The sequence below is a fragment of the Ictalurus furcatus genome, chromosome 15 (assembly GCF_023375685.1).
Source record: "Ictalurus furcatus strain D&B chromosome 15, Billie_1.0, whole genome shotgun sequence".
Taxonomy (NCBI): domain Eukaryota; kingdom Metazoa; phylum Chordata; class Actinopteri; order Siluriformes; family Ictaluridae; genus Ictalurus; species Ictalurus furcatus.
The window spans coordinates 11157338-11174627 of NC_071269.1; the positions used below are offsets into that span (position 1 = coordinate 11157338).

General features: G+C 39.1%; 1 protein-coding gene across 2 annotated transcripts in view; it reads right to left on the minus strand.

The window, feature by feature from the left end:
- Window positions 1-17290, minus strand: part of cntn3a.2 (contactin 3a, tandem duplicate 2) — a 91013-nt gene that overhangs the window by 19205 nt on the left and 54518 nt on the right. For both annotated transcript variants that reach the window (XM_053642999.1, XM_053643000.1), the window contains 4 exons: window positions 8004-8133; window positions 6040-6187; window positions 2591-2718; window positions 1553-1722 (listed from right to left, as the gene is read on the minus strand). In XM_053642999.1, the coding sequence (XP_053498974.1) occupies window positions 1553-1722; window positions 2591-2718; window positions 6040-6187; window positions 8004-8133 (576 nt within the window). The remainder of the gene's footprint in view (window positions 1-1552; window positions 1723-2590; window positions 2719-6039; window positions 6188-8003; window positions 8134-17290) is intronic.

Below are 17290 nucleotides of genomic sequence, written 5' to 3' on the forward strand. Positions count from 1 at the left end.
TTGTGCACTTTTAAATATTATGAAAACACTCATTTAAACAGTAACTGTCAAAAATTCACAAAAAGAGCAAACATCTAAACATCAATGGTCAAAGGCATACATACATTATAATCTCAATTACACTGATGTGATTGTGATTTTTAATCAAATCAAACATTGCGGTCATACCTCTAGCAATAACAGTCTTTATGGATTCAGAAGATTCAGAAGAATAAAAGCCAGCATTAACAAATTAATATGCATTTTAAGCCAAATGTAAGCCTGCAGCTTTGCTTTCATTATGGAAAGCAGTCCTATGGAACTCTTCTAAGCTGTGAACTTCAGACTGATAATCCCACCAGATGGGGGACATTGCACAATTATTAAAAAAAAAAAAAAAAAAAAAAAAAAAGCTTATTACAGATATGAATCACTGGTAAACCTAAAATTTGGAAAATGTGTGCAAGAGCATCTGCCAAAAGGCTGATTGATTTGTTGATGAGTTTAGACTGATCAGCAAACTTAATCTCGCAATCAAGAAAAAAAAATAATAAAAAAAAATAAACCAAAAATTTCAAATGAGTTTTCCCCCAGACTGCTGCTATGATTTATAACCAAATTTGCTTTCACAATGCATTACAACATACATACTTCAAAGCCAATCTAATTTCTGTATTTCATCCTTATATAATACAGCTTTATAAAACTTTCTTCAAGAGCTAAAAGTAATCATGCAGATTCAATATTGATATAATATATCTGTCTGCAAATTTTTCTACCTCCTTACTTGATACTAATTATCATCATTATAAAGCCAAGAAGTACTGAATTCATATTTATCAAGCTCAGAATTTGCAGGTCACTAAGCATAAAAGCAAATATGATTCATATGAGAGCACTGCATAGAGGGCTAATTAAATTTTGATGGAAGGAACATTAAATATAAGCGCTCAATGATTATACAACATGGCCAAAACAGAAAAGGTATAAGACAAAAATTCTATTAAGGGTGACCTTTGTAATCTTTATAGTTGAACCCTGTCACTTGTCACCAAAAGCAGATGATTATAGTTAGCAGTGATATAACAAAAACAAAAATAGCAAATTTGACCTTAATCTAGTCATAGCGTTTACTCTAAGTATTAATTATGTAAGTATTGAATATGTTGAGAGTAACAGTGCTATGATATACAGGTATACCACAATGAAGAAATCTGAAATAGTTAATACTGTTAGTAACATGTCACACCAATGATAACCAAAGCTGCAGAACATCACATATACTGTAAAATCCTACACAATTAAAAAGAAACCCAAAACAAAACAATATTTTAACAGGAAACACTCCAGGTAAAAGTGAGCTAATATACGTTTCTGTATTATTGCTTTAATAAACTACTATTTAAAGGCTAAGTGTGAATCTACTGATGTGTGGAATTGAGAATGCTTAACTAAATATGACACTTAATGCTGTTTAATATCTTCCTCTAAGAAACTGTGAAGTTGCAAACAGACACCATGATGTACCATAACACATGCCATTATATTAACAGTTAAATGTTTTTTCACTTACCCCTCCAACATGCTCATAGTGCGGGTCGAGTTTGTTGAGGAGCTGGCCGTTAAAGGCCCAGGAAAAAGACACATCCAGAGAGGCATCACATGCGATTTGGCACGGCAGAATGATACTTTCGCCCACTATGATCTCCATATCCACTGGGCCCTGAGTGATCCGTGTGGGATCTGAGCAAAACATCCCACACAACCTCATGTTACAATATGCTGTTACCTGTCAATCAATTGATTGTCCATTTTGATTTCAAAACAATAAACATTATTTTAAAATACCCATTAATACAGGCAAGTGGCAAATTAATGGAAAATCAACATCAATTGTCTTAAAAAAGTATTGGGCCAACACAAGCCACCAGAACAGCTTCATTGCACCTTGGCACCTTGGCTTCTACAAGTCTCTGGAATTGTACTTGAGAGATAAACACCATTCTCTTTGATTTGATGATGGTGGTGGAAAATACTGTCTAACACATCAGTCCAAATAGTGTCTTAATATGGTTGAGACCTGATGACTGTGAAGGCCATAGAATGTGATTTACATCTTGAATAACCTAATAAATGCTAAATACCAGTGTCAAATCTTTACTGTAGGTGGATAAGTAAAAAAATATATATAGTTTAAGATTATTTCTGTCTTTTCTTCTGACAAGAAGTCATGACAAGCAAATAAGTACCAACCTCATTTTTAAATAAAGGCTAACCTTTCCTGAATTTAGAAAGTAGGGTGGTGTATTGCTTTAAAGCTCTTGCATAGAAAGTGACCAGAAAGCTTTTCTCTCCAAATTCATTATAGTGTGAATAAACTTCACCAGAAACCCAAGAGCATGCATTGTCCACATCACAGCCAATTTCTCTCCCCAGACAGTGATCTGTCTGAATTTATTTAACAGTCTTTGGGTAAAGCAGCTATGCCATCCTAAACACTAACACTGCTTGAATACTTGATAACTTAAACAGCACACGTGCTTCTGTTTCCAAAGTGTATAACACTATGAACAGCATGCAAACCAATGAAAGTGTAAAATAACACACTTACCTGTGACCAGTAGTCTTCTGGTGGTGCTTGCCATACCAAACTGGTTTCTAGCCAGGCATGTGTAACTGCCCACATCTGTCTTTGTCACATTTATGATTCTTAGTGTTCCATCAGAGAGAAGGCTTATCCTGGAGGAGAGAGAAAAGCATTACCCAAAATTGAAACCTCTTTGGCTAACAGGGTGTGAAGTTTCATCTTGGCTTTTAAAAGGGCCATATTAGTGTGTTTTATTGGATTTGAACATCAATCATCACTTGGTGGTGCAAGGCTTGTGGCTGGTTGATGCATATTGGTGGCAACAATACATGTTTATTATGTCAGTAAACATCCCTTCAAATGTGCACTTGATGAAGCCTGTAATGAATGTGCTGCATTTACAACCACATCATCCTGCTATCACTCAAGAAGTCTTTGGGGAAGCAGTGCCACCATAATCAAATCCAGCAAAGTTTTGAATATCTTTCTCATGTCTAAGTAATATCAAACATATCTGAATAAACTGTTGTAGAACTTAAAAATAAAGTCTGTGTTTCACTGATATATCAGATTCGATTACACTATGTAACACGAGTATTACAGCTACCATCCACTATTAGGAACATTCATGCAATCATCTAATCAGCCAATCATATGGCAGCAGCATAATGCAAGAAATTGTGCAGATTTAGGTCAAGCGCTTCATGTTCACATTAAACATCAGAATAGGGAAAACGTGTAATCTCTGTGACTTTAACCTGTACACCTGGTGTACAGGTGTTACTATTAAAGTGGATGATGAATGTAGGTTTATTCTTGTTTTTTTTTCTGTTTTAAACAAAAAATGCCCTTTTTACTATATACAATGGCACTTTCAAGAACATGCTGCTAATTCTATTACATTCACAGAAACATTAGACCTCATTTGTCAAACTGGATATGAATGAATGTATACGTAAATTGTTGGCAGATAAATTTACACAAGACATTCAAGAAAATCACATAAATTCAGAAAAATTTTCATATCCAACTCATGCTCCTGAGTGTGTGTAAATTTACACACAGGAAGACTAACTAATGTAAACCTCGATTTGATCTACTACAGAAGATCTTATTTTACTACCATGTTTAAATTGCTTATTTTTATTATGTTTACATCATTTAGCAGATGCCCTTATCCAGAGCGATTTATAGAAGAGCTTTGGAGTCTCTATCAAAAACACATCCTCATGCTAGTTCACTAGGTCAGCGACTAAGAGTACCATCGAGAACATTTTGTGAAAATGAGTCATTCTTTATTACTAGCATCCTTTAACAATATTTTTTTAAAAATAAAGAAAGTGAGCCAACAAAAACCCATGAATTAAGACAAATAAAATTAATCATTCAATTATGACAAATGAAATGGTGCCATATAAATGGACGTCTGTCTGCGTATGGCCATAAGCTGTAAACAAATGCCTCAGCTAATGGATGAGTTAGAGCTCAGTTTTTATTATTAATGTTATATATTATTCAATATTTTTATTGACATAATAATGAGTCAAAATAATTTACATTCCTATTTTCAGGCTTAACCTTTATTGCTCGTTTCGTGCTCACAACTATATGTTCACTTGAACTTTTATGTAGTTCTATGTGTGTCACTACATGCAAATAAACTGTGCTGTGAATGCACATGATAATTTAAATCCAGTTGAAATTTTTTGTTTGGTTTACACTAACACTTACACACAACTTTACTAAAAGATTGATAAATAAGGCCCAGTGTTGGGGATCTATAATGTTAGATTAAATGTTTTTGTGTGTGCTTGCAGTTAAACTGAACTGGGGATGTCTCACTGTGTGCTCTTTAGACAAACACTTCATGGCATAACACTAATGCCCTTCTTCTTCCTATGATTTCCTTCACAAAATAATTCCCAAACTACTTAATCCAAATTTGTTAGAAAAAAAACCAAAAACAAACTTTGACTCTTTTATCAGCTCCTATGAATCATTTCATACCTCACAGAATCTGTCCAAATTGCTGTACAACCCCCTACCAGGCCAAGACAATAGTCTCATAAATCATAATTCATGAGCGTTATGGTCAGTGTCCCACCACAATTGCTGTTGCTCCATCACCTTTTTGACAGCTGTTAAACAATAATTTACCCTTATACTCAGAATACATGACAAAATGTAATGACAATTTCCTCAACATAAAAAAATGAGATGAAAATGTCAGATCCAGTCATTTGGCAAACCTTTTCCCAGAATTTTGTGGCGTCTGTCTAGTTAAGCTAATATAATGTTAGCAATTAAAAAAAAAACATTGCGGAAAAATGACTAAAAGATCAGTTTTAAGTGTTAAGGCTCTGTCCCAAATAGTGCACTTGCAGCCATGAGTCCTAGTTTTTGCAAACCCATTAGGTCTGCGAGGCTGTTTGGTGTCCTATTTCTCATTTTCAGCTTCAGAATGGTGCTCACATGCACACATGCACACTTTACATGCACTAATTGTGACCTTTATTGAAGCCTGCATCCAAATAGACTCAATAGCGGATTCTTACCCAAAACCCTTTGACATTATTTGCAATAACTGGATGGCAAGGCACAGTTAAAAGTTAAAGATAATGCAGGCAAAAAAGTGCCCTTTGTTATTAATATAATATGTCATAAAACATCACTAGACTAACTGTGTGATCAATCAATTATGCATATAGCCTACACATATTTTATATGGCGCTATTGTATGTAATCAGATGATTTCAACAGAGCACATAACTGTCAATCTCAGTGTGATGAAATTATGATTTTTTTTGATGGGATTGACAAATGATGATTACCTCATTTGACTCTGAAAACATAAAACTTTTATTTTCATCGCATTATATAAGCATTATTTCTATTTCTTTTATAATTATCACAAGGTGCCCTAGGTTTGCATCAGTCAATCTAGTAAATCAGAGGCAGGTGCATGTATGCGCAAAAATAGGCATAAGGCCAAATAATCAGGCAAATAGCGCAATAAAAAATTCAAGAAAAATGGAAAAACAAACAGGTTGAAACCAGAACACAAAAACAATGGCAAAACATTACAAAGAATTTGTGTGAATGAGCAATTTAAATAGATAGATTGATTGGGAGAAAATTAGGAATTAGGTTTACTATAAGTCAAGTGAGTGTACCCTTTATAATGTCTTGCCTGTATTTGGAGGGGGAATGAAGAACAGTGGCTCCTGGATCGCCAGTAGATCCAGACGTGACAAACATAAACTAACAATAACTGTATGACTGAAATAAGACTAAAACTATAATGTATTTTTGTCACAAGATGAAGATTAACATAAAAAAAAACAAATAACCTGTTACAGTTAACAAGATAAGAAGAAAAACAGTAAGCCAGTACAAAAAGGGCAAATAGGAAACATGAGAGAAAGCCCACTAGGGAGAAAAGCAGAGGAGGAAAACAGAGTTAACATCCTTACCTCTCTGTGCTCTGGAGCTGTTCACTGCCTTTCCTCCAGGATGTGATGGGAGGGGGATAAGCCTGGGGCCTGCACTCCATAGTCACAGTGCTACCAGTTTTAGCTTTAAGTAGTGCTCGCACTTGGGATCTGAAATCTGGGGGTGAGGCTGAGGAGAAAAAAATGCAGTGCAAAGAGAGACATAATAACTCATCTGAGAGCAGAAGGGAGTATCAACCAATGTGAGGGCTACAGAGAGTACAAACCGGTCTGAGGACAGCAGAGTGTGCAAACTGACCTGCACACAGCAGAGAATACCAAAGTGCCTAGTATATGGACTGATTCTACTCTGGAACTGTACTTGAGGGATGAACAAAATTCTTCCAAAAGAGACTCCCTTAGCTGTTGTTTTCATGATGGTGGTGGAGAGCGCTGTCTAACATGTCTGACCAAAATGTCACATAGGTGTTTAACTGGGCTAAAATCTGGTAACTGTGAAGGCCACAGCATCAAACTATTATGTGAGCCCTCGTACCTTGTGGATTTGGGTATTGTCATCCATGGACCACTCCCATGAGGATAGAAATCTTTCCTGATAGGATAAAGGTGATCAGTCAGAGTAACTTTATGCTGTTTTGCAGTGACCATTCCCTCTAAGAAGATGAGGGGAGCCAAACTATTCCAGAAAAAATCCCCATAGCAGAAAAGAGCCACTGGTGTTTCCTTTGTCATCCACAGATAGATTGATAGATATATAGACTTATAGATAGTTAGACAGATAGATATACAATCTATCTCTACAGAGCTGTACAGACTGAGAATAGCACTAACTTAAATTGCCATATTTAATACAATGACAGTTACATTGCTTTGTCAAGAAAGAGCATAGCAATACTAGATCAATACAAACTAATGTAAGGGCAATGGAGAGCACCATCTTATCATAGAGCAGTGGAGAATAATGGAGAACGGATGGTACATTTCTTGCTGTGTGCAGTTGCTGTTGGCCACTGTGCTGCGAGATAGCATTGCTATTACTTAATTAGCCTGGGGTGTTCAGTCAGCCTCTGTATAAAAAAAATAGTTAGATGCTTTATATGCCATAATGGGCACTTTATTTCTCAAATAACAGTGCCTTCAATTGCTTCCCTTCTCACTCTTGCTCCTCCCTACATTAACACTCACTACTTTCTGCTACCTTTGATCATAATGTGGCTAAAACGATGTATTCAAATTATGTAAAAAAAAAATATATAATTGGAGGGTAACTTTTAGTCATGCTCTTAGAGTTGTAATTACCTTGATTGAGAAAGCGCGAATTGTTTTCACATGACGAATGGGTAGTTACAGACATTTGGAGATGCTCTTGTTATTATTATTTTTTAATTGATTTTGCCCTTATTTTTCTCCCTTTAGTATTTAATAATAATTTCAACCCATTTGCTAGGCCCCTCTTATCACCATAGCCACTGAGAGTGTGGGCCAAATAAATGTTTTCTCCACAGCATATAAAGTCAGCCACTGCATTGTTTCTAGCTGTGTTTAAGATGTAATAGTTTTGGATATCAGTATCCATCTGGACTGCAGACTCTTTAAACCCCAACCACAAAGGATTATGATATAGCTCATAATAGTCTCACAAAACTTTGTTAATGTTTTTGGGCAAGTGACATTGACTAGAACATCTTTCTTGATATACAGAAATATGCTTTTTAATGCTTTTATTATATTATAATTCTTGTATTTCAGCTTGATACTCTCTGAGTACACAAACTTAGACTTAGCGCATGAGGCCAGAAACATTAATATCGGTTTTTCCCTTAAGTATAACAAAAGTTCCCTTAGGAGAAGGCTTCCAGAGTCCATTGCATACTTCAGATTCATGACACAAAGCAATTTGTGATGATAAGGAAAAGAACCAAACAAAAAGGAAGTAGGAGAAGACACAAAAAACAAAAGGAAAAGTGTCTTGAGAACTGTCTTACCAAGCACCACTAGCTCAGCGCTGAAATAAATAATGCCATGTTTGTTTTCTGCAACACACTGATACATGCCAGCATCAGACAGGTTGACTGAGACTACAGTTAGAGCGCCATTCTCTATGTGAATCCTGTCCTGCAAAACACACACAAACACTCAGATAGAGAGACAAAAAGGACAAAGACAAAAAATACTAAAAACAAACAAGAAATGCATTTATCGATGTAACATGGTACTCACACTTATTACATTTTCATTATTACATAAGCAATACAACTGAAAGGTACATACAGTCCCCTCTGAAACTATTGGAATGGCAAGGCCAATTCATTTGATTGTGCTATACACCAAATAAATTTGGGTTTGAAATCAAAAGATGGATATGAGATGAGAGTTTAGGATTTCAGCTTTTATTTCCTGGTATTTATATCTAGATGTGTTAAACAACATAAAACATAGAACCTTTTGTATCAGACCCTGAGCAGATCCTTTCTTTCTCCACACTTTGGCCTTTCCATCATTTTGGTAGAGGTTAATTTTGGTTCCAGAACTTTTGTGGCTCATCTCTGTATTTCTTTGCAAATTCCAATCTGATTTTCCGATTCTTACTGTTGATGAGTGGCTTGCATTTTGTGGTGTGGCCTTTAAATTTCTGCTTTTGAAGTTTTCTTTGAACAGTGGATTTAAAGAATCAAAGAAACCTCCCCTGCCATGTGGAGGCTGTTGGTGATGTCACTGACTGTTGTTTTTGTTTTTTTCTTCACAGCTCTCACAATGTTTCTGTCATCAGCTGTTGTTTTCGTTGGCTGACCGATTTGGTCTCTGCTGCTCAGTACACCTGTGGTTTCTTTCTATTTCAGGACATTCCAAATTGTATTGGCTATGCCCAATGTTTGTGCAATGCCTCTGATTGATTTTCCCTCTTTTCTCAGCTTCAAAATGGCTTGCTTTTCTCCCACAGACAGCTCTCTGATCTTCATGTTGGCATATCTTTTTAAACAACAAATGCCGTCTTCACAGGTCAAGCTGAAGTCTAAAACCAAGAGTAGATGTTCAGAGCTATTTTTTGTTTAAACAGGCCATCTATCAGGACAGACCTGGGTAACAAGTAACACCCGTCAGTCACATGCTCCAATACTTTTGCTCGCCTACAAACTGGGTGGTCTGATACAAAATGTGCTATGTTCTATATGATTTTACACATCTACATATAAATGCCAAGAAATAAAAGCTGAAAATTGAAACTCTCTCCTCATATTCATATTTTGATCTCAAACCCAAATGTCTTCAGTCTACAGAAAAAATTGCCTTACCATTCCAATAGTTCCGGAGGGAACTGTATGTAAACATGGTTCCTTTTCAAAGAGATCTCAATGTTGCGTAAGCTTCAAGCTGTGGGAATGCCTCCGCACATGACCGGTATCTGAAGTCTGTGTAAAATCACGGCAATTTATAGCTTGCCATGGTCAGGTGATGTGGCATTTCGCACGTAAACAACATCATCCACTTCTTTTCTTCATTGGAGCGACATGTCTGTTGTCTGTGTGAACAAACATTGCTATAACTCTTCACTTTTGCTCTTATTTTTCTGCTTTTCTTTAGAACATATATATATATATATATATATATATATATATATATATATATATATATATATATATATAAAATGTGTGTGTGTGTGTGTGTGTGTGTGTTACTCCCTGCTCTAAAAAAAAAGAAAAGAAAAAAGATATATTACAGAGGGGGATGGACACACTTTCTGTGTGAAGTGTATGGCAGTGGAGTATACTGTAGAAGCCCTTCAGGGGACTGACTGCACTCAAAAAAAAATCACTCAAAAAAAAGCAGAATGAAGCGGCTTGGCTCTCTCACTTCTCAGCCGAAGGGTGATGGGTTTCGGAACCTCAGGACTCTGGGCCAGCCGCTGTCAAGGCAGCCGGCCACCTGGGTTCCTGGGGGTCCCGTATGGATCTGGAGGAGGAACTGGAAATCTCTCGCTCTGGAAATCTCTCGCTCTTTCCTCCAACTCTCTGGTACTAGGTTTGGGAGCTCGCGAACCCAGTGAGAAGTGAGAGTGCCAGTGATATGGAGAGTGCTCCCTCACACCACAGAAAACTCCCTTTTTCCCCGGAAGTGCAACATTAAGTGTTACGCTACTGGGGAAAGCCGTGTTTATTACCCCACGACATCGGATTATTTGGCCATTGTGGGGAATAAACACTGCGGTTATTTTGCTATGCCAAAGGTGGACGAGGTGCTTGTGAGATACCTCTATCTGTCGACTGCAGCAAAATCAAGGGGCCGGCTTTACCATCTAAGCCGTGTAAGACCACCTCGGTGTTGGGTGACAAATCCTATGCGGTAGCGGGTCTTGATTGTAGGACTCTGCATACAATGGCAATGTTACAGGCCTACCGGGCAGACCTGCTGAATTGTGAGGGAGGCACAGAAGGCAAGTGTGGCGGCCTGGAAAGTCAGGGGGAACGGGAGGCCACGGTCGCAGCCTGTATAGTAGGCTTGTAATTTATAATTTATTGTATTATTTTACTTATAATAGGCCTGATTTAAAATTTAAATTTAAAGACCTGATGGGCCGTGTAGGGATGTATAAGGTAGAATGAGGTTGTTAGGGCAGTTAGCTCCCAGTATTACTGTAGGGCTCCCTTAGTCAATGTTGTCCCAAATTTCCAGTTTTCTCTGGTCAGCGGGCTGTCACAGGGCAACAAAAATCTGATGCTATCCCTCCAACAAAATGTTATTAAATACCATCTGGCAGCATGGAAACGACTGCCAAATGTATCTCCATGGGTTCTGTCCTCCATAGAAAAGGGTTACCGGGAACAGTCCATAGCTCAACCCCGCGTTTCAGAGGCGTGCTCACCACAGTAGTCAGCACAGAGCAGAGCCTAACGTTAGTGCAGGAAGTAAGATCTCTTTTGGACAAAGGGGCCAGAGAACATGTACCTCTTTCTCTGAGGGAGGGAGGTTTTTACAGCTGTTATTTCCTGGTCCACAGATAAGATGGGAATATGCAGCCAGTTTTAGATATGCATCATCTGAACCGTACTCTTCAAACATACAGGTTCAGAATGTTGATGCTCAAACTTATCGTACCACAGATTCAGTTCGATGATTGGTTTGTGATTATAGATCTAAAAAGGTGCATATTCCATTGCCTGGCCCCGGAAGTTCCTGAAGGCAGTGTGTATAAATATCAGTTCTTCCTTTCAGTCTAGCTTTATCCCTTCGCACCTTCATGAAGTACATGGATGCCCTTGCGACTCCAGGGCATCCGTGTACTAAGCTACCTGGATGACTGGTTAATTCTAGCATGGTCCAGGAAGTTGGCGATTCAATACTGAGATGTTGTTCCCGCCCACATAAGGAGCTCGAGGCTCAGGTTGAACCTCAGTGAAAGTTGCTTCTCCAGTCAGAGGCAACTTTTCTAGGGGTTATATGGGATTCAAATACGATGAAGGTGTGTCTATCCCCAACATGTATAGGGTCAATCCTATCAACATTGAGCAAGATAAAGTTAGGTCTGGGCATCTCCTCCAGTCTCTACTGAGACTGTTGGGGCTTATGGCAACAGCAGCCAATGTCATACCATTGGGCCTATTGCACATGAGACTTCATGTTCAGTGGTGGCTGAAGGTTGGGGTTTCATCCAAGGTCGAATGCCCTAAGAGTGTTACACTGCGATGCCTATTTGCTCTGAGAACTTGGAGGCGTCCCCGGTTTCTAGCCTCAGGTCACACACAGAGGGGCATCTCTTTATCACAAGACGGTATTGTCAGATGCCTCCCTCACGGGCTGGGGTGCGGTCTTAGACGGCTGTCCAGCTCTTTCTCTCGAGCGGCCCTCATCTAGTGTGACATATAAATCGCCTAGAAATGTGGGGTGTATTCCTAGCACTGAAATTCTTCTCCTCAGTTGAGAGGTAACCATGTGTTATTTATGACAGACAATACAGCAGTGGTCTCATATATCAACCACCAGGGAGGGTTACATTCGCGCCCCCTGTTCAGGCGGGCTCTGGCAGAGGGGTCGTTTTGTCAGTGAGTGCAATGAACATTCCAGGCAAGCAGAATGTGGTGGTAGACATCCTGTCGAGGCAGGGGCTGAGGCCTGGGAAGTGGAGGCTCCATCGACAAGTGGGGGAGTCCATATGGTGGAGGTTTGGCTGAGCAGAAATGGATGTGTTTGCCTCCAATGATACAATACACTGCCCACAGTGGTTTGCCTTCACTCCATTGATTTTTCACCCTCGGCCGGAACTATTGAAACTTCCCCTCGAGGGTCACCAGCTCATGGATTCCGGTCTCTCAACCGAGGTTATAGAGACCATGTGAAACACTAGCGTACCATCCACGAGAAATTTTTTGCATTCAAGTGGCAACTTTTTGTACTGTGGTGTGAGGAAGGTCAGTTAGACCCAGTAAACTGTGAAATAGCTACAGTCCTGGAGTTCTCACAGGAACGTTTCTCAGCAGGGCTGGCTCCTTCTATGATTAAGGTTTACCTGGCCGCCATTTCGGCCAGCCACGCACCAATTGATGGAGCCTCTGTGGGGCAACATCCTCTAACTTCAAGGTTTATGCAAGGTTTAGAAACCTTCCTGGGATCTTTCTGTGGTCCTGGATGGTCTGTCAGGTGCCCCATTTAAGCCTTTAGAGTGAGCTTCAGAGAAGATTGCTTATGAGGCACGAGGTCTCGCTATGCATCCGGGCTTAAGAGCTCATTCCACTAGGGGGGTCGCCCCCTCAAAGGCTTTATCTAGGGGTACCTTTACAGGATGTGTGTGCTGCCATGGGGTGGTCTACACCACACACATTCATTCTGTATTAAAGTTTGGCTGAGGGTCTTGCAGTAACCCTTAGACACAGACCTTTTTGGACAGACCATACCCTCAGTATGACAGAGTGGGTACACTCATTCCCACAGTGTTAAGCTCACACAATGTTGAGTTCCCTTTGACAGGGATCATCTGGGTTACGCATATAACTCTGTTCCCTGAGAAGGTAATGAGACGTTGCGTAGCTTTGTCATACAGGGGTATGCTTGTAATTGCGTCCTCGCTTCAGACAAAGCTGATGACGTGGTTTACAGGTGCTATTTTATGGTCAAATGGCATGAGAAATGCCACATCACCTGACCATGGCATGATGTGATTTTGGCATGATTTTACACAGACTCCAGATACCGGTCATGCGCGGACATGTTCCCACAGCGTGAAGCTCACGCAAAGTCTCGTTCCCTTCTCAGGGAACAGGCTTACATGCGTAACCCAGACATTCTACAATTGAGTGGAGGACTGCCTGGGCATTTTCTTTTCAGAACTAGTGGAAGCCAGGTGATTGTTATGAGGGTTAGTAACAAGTCCTTATACAAAGGGCAGTCATGAATTATGCAAATGCTAAATTTTATAGAGATAGAGAATCCAAGGTGTTAATACTGCTTCCTACTGAGGATGAGAATCACTCGACCTGTTGATTGATACTGTTCCTTGGGCTATTGAGGATAAAAATCACTCAAGCAGAAACTGTTTTTTTTAAAGGGTAAGAATCAAAATGAAAATCACTCAAGCAGGGTGAATTAGTCAACATTCTGATACTGGTGAGAGTTACTCAAGGTGCTGATATTGTACTTGATAAGTTTATTGTGAACACTCTCCCCTCTCTGTTCCCTTGTGTTAACAATCTCTGTGTTCCTGTGTTAACACCTTTTCCTCTTTGTTCCTCTGTTAACTCTTCCCAACCAGGTACAGATAGATAAAGCCCCTCATCACACATTCCTTTGTGAAGCAAAATTCAGTTTTTAAACTCAGAAGAAAGTTAGATGATGAACTCCATGCAGCCACTTCACAAATATCCAGACGTGCTGGCCAGAAAGTAGCACATAGCACATCAAGTGGCATTTAACTGTGCAAAAGTTTTAGGCACCCTATTTTTTTTAGTACAAACTTTGTTATAGTTTTTTATTTTATGACTTTATTATTACGTAATAATTTATATTATCAAATCAGTACAAAATACATTTTAGATTCATAAACAATAGTTTTCTAGCACAAAATTAAATGTTACAGAAAAAAGTTTGTATGTCATTAAAGAAAGAAGCATATTATGTAAGAGAACACAATGAAGGCTGCTGGGTTTGCTGTAAAAATAAGAAGCATGTGCAACAGTCAAAGTCTCCAAGAACTGTGGCTGGTTCTGCAAGATGCTCAATAAAAGTTCCCAGCTCATTTCCTTATAAAACTGCACAAATTGTACCGGAGACTACTATTTTAATTTTTTTATTTTTTGTCAAACTAAATATTGACTTTGTTTAAGTTACTATTGTTTACTGCTCTTTAAGGTATTTTTTTTATGTAGAAACATTTAATTTATTTATTTTGAAGGCATCCTTGCTCTACAGCATTTCTTTGCTTGAAACCTTTGCACAGTACTGTATGTTTGCGCACTCACTTCCTTTACCCAAGGGGCTAACCTGTCTTTAGACAACAGATTCCCCCATTACAGTGCTCCCCAAAGCACACAAACAGATGGTCAGTGACACACCAGCTGGTATTCACTTCCACATTGCACTTTTGAAAGCCTTCACTGGACACAGCTGGCCTGGGCACACTCTCATCTGCAAGAACAGATAGGTAGATAGATTTATTGATATACTGTTGCATCAATATCTGGCCAGGAATTATGGGTTTGGCCACAGTGTGAAATGTGTGAACGCACCGCACTGTGTTATCCAGAACAATGACAGTGATGAGAAAACCAAGAGCTGTAGGTTTAGCCAATCATGAGCCAATGCATCCTGGCCTAAAAATTCAATCTCTGTATGTGAACCACACTGAGCAGGGATATGTCTGTTCACAAACAGATTGACTTCCATAGGTCTTCCAAATGAACTGAACTACCTTCCTGTGATTTGCCATTTCATGGGCATAAGCTTGCAGTGTGACAGCACATTGACTGTCTGATTATACCGGCCCAGTGGGTATGCAGCTCTCAAAGCCAGAAGGTATGCACCTGCCCACATCCAGACCTTGTTTGCCCCATTCAACATAACTTGTGCTTTTGTGCCATCATGGTGATTGATGTAAAATACCACCATGGTGTTGCATGTCTGCACTATTTCCTGCAGCCCTTTTAGGGGTTTCTGAAAATATTGCAATATTAGGCACAAAGCTCTCATTTCAAGTATGTTGATATACTGATGTTGAGCTTTGTTTTTTCATTTGTTTTGTTTTGATTTGTTGTTTCATGTATTATATTTTTGTCTCAAATAGAACATGCCTGTGCACCAAATACCTCTGCCAAGCTCAGATAATGGTATTTAAGTCAACCAAACTTGTCTCTTCATCTATGTCATCAGCCCCAGTGATCTGCTGCTACCTGTTGCTATGACTCCCATAGCATGAAGTGTTGTCTAAAAACTCTCTGAGCCAAATGCATCCATCGCTACAGGCATTATTTCCTTAAGTTTCAGTAGTACATATACCACTGTATTGGAGATACAACTTACACTCGCTTTTCTCACAATGTGTCAACAGCCTGTACCACTAATGAGGCAGAGGGTCTCTACCAGAGGTATGGATCATAAGCCTATGGTTTCTAAATCCTTTATGCAAACCGTATGTCTGCCCTTTAATGAAGTCATGGCTTCAATCTGCTCTTCAATGCCCATAAGAGCTTATTAATGAAATCATTACACCGGGGAAAAGCCCAGTCACTTGCTTGAGCAAATGTACTACAAAACGAATTAGGCATTTGGCCAGCTGTATTGAGTATATCCAGCTTTAATTTAGCCAAATCTGTCTTAACACCAGTCTGATGCATATTCTAAAGCATATTCAGTACTGCTGTGCTGTGCTTCTGCTTTATACTCCAATCTTCATACTGTTTCAATGGTAAGCTACTAGCAGTTTCTGCCAAAATTGGATGTTAGCAGCCCTATCAGCTGCTAACAACTCTTGCACTCGGCCCATGCCCACTGCCGTCTAATCTGCGTCCCAATGTAATAAGGCACTTGCTTCCCTTCCTTGGGACTGATCCATTGAATCTTGTGCCTACTTCTGTTCTTGCCTCTGCAACACGGCGAAGTACCTTAATTTTCTTCCCAGCAGGCTCTGCTTGACTCCTCACTGAAGCAGTGCTAGTAACTATTTTACTATTAGTACTGAGAATGGGGACAAGCAAATGGGAAAACTCCACTAAGGAAATTAAATTGCTCTGGTGGTCTGGAATGAAAGGAAGTAGAACAGGACAAAGACTGCTGTTATAGGAAAATAATCAACCTTAGGCTGCTGTGTTACCACTTTGAAGTTGATTATTATTCTATAATAGAGTTATTGATATCCTAATCCTGGAGTTATTTATTCTGTTTATATAATTTTTTAAACACCCAATGGTATTAGACTAAGGGCAATTTTAAAAAATGCATTTTTTATTAAAGAAGAATATGTCATTTTTTTGTTTTTGTTTTTGTTGTTACATTTAATGTTGTGGAACATCTGCAAAATAAGTTCCTACTATCACTTCTACCAGCTATACCTTGCCATTCCCCCACCAGCACTTTTCTTTTTTCTCTTTCTCATTAGGCTTAAATAATATGAACATATATGTCATGCCATACAAATCCCTGTTATTATTGAAACTGTAACATTTTAAAACACAGGTGTCAAACTCAAGGTCCATGGGCCAAATATTGGCCAGTGCTCCTGTGGTAGTGAGGGAATTGGCAGGCAGCTGGGACCAGCTGTGAATGGGAGGAGTTGCAGAGCATGAGCAGGTAATGAGTGAGTGGTTGCACCTGTGGGTAGTTATTAATGATGTTTCTTTATAGGCTGTTTGTGTTGCATCGAGTGGGATCTGCTAGAGAGGGCAAATGCAAGCAGAGCTGGAACTGACCTTTACCTTGAACACACAGACGACAGTAACACGCCTTTTTTTGAGACGTGATTTAGTTTGCTAAGTGAAGCACTTCTCACTTCTCTGCCTTGCCTGTCAGGATTTTACAGTGTCATTTCATGTAACCATTTCAAATCACTACTGCTCAATATTTAGTATAACCTAGGATTCACACTGGATGCATCATATAGGTGTAGTAAATGTCAGTCCACATTGCACACACACCAGCTTGAAAGCATGCTATTTAAAAAAAAGAAAACTAATTTTTTCATACAACAGTGTCAAACATACAACAGTGTCCATAAAACATGTGGCATGGAGACAGTCAACACTGGACCAGCTGTATTAAAAACACAAACATGACATTGAATAAACTACATATG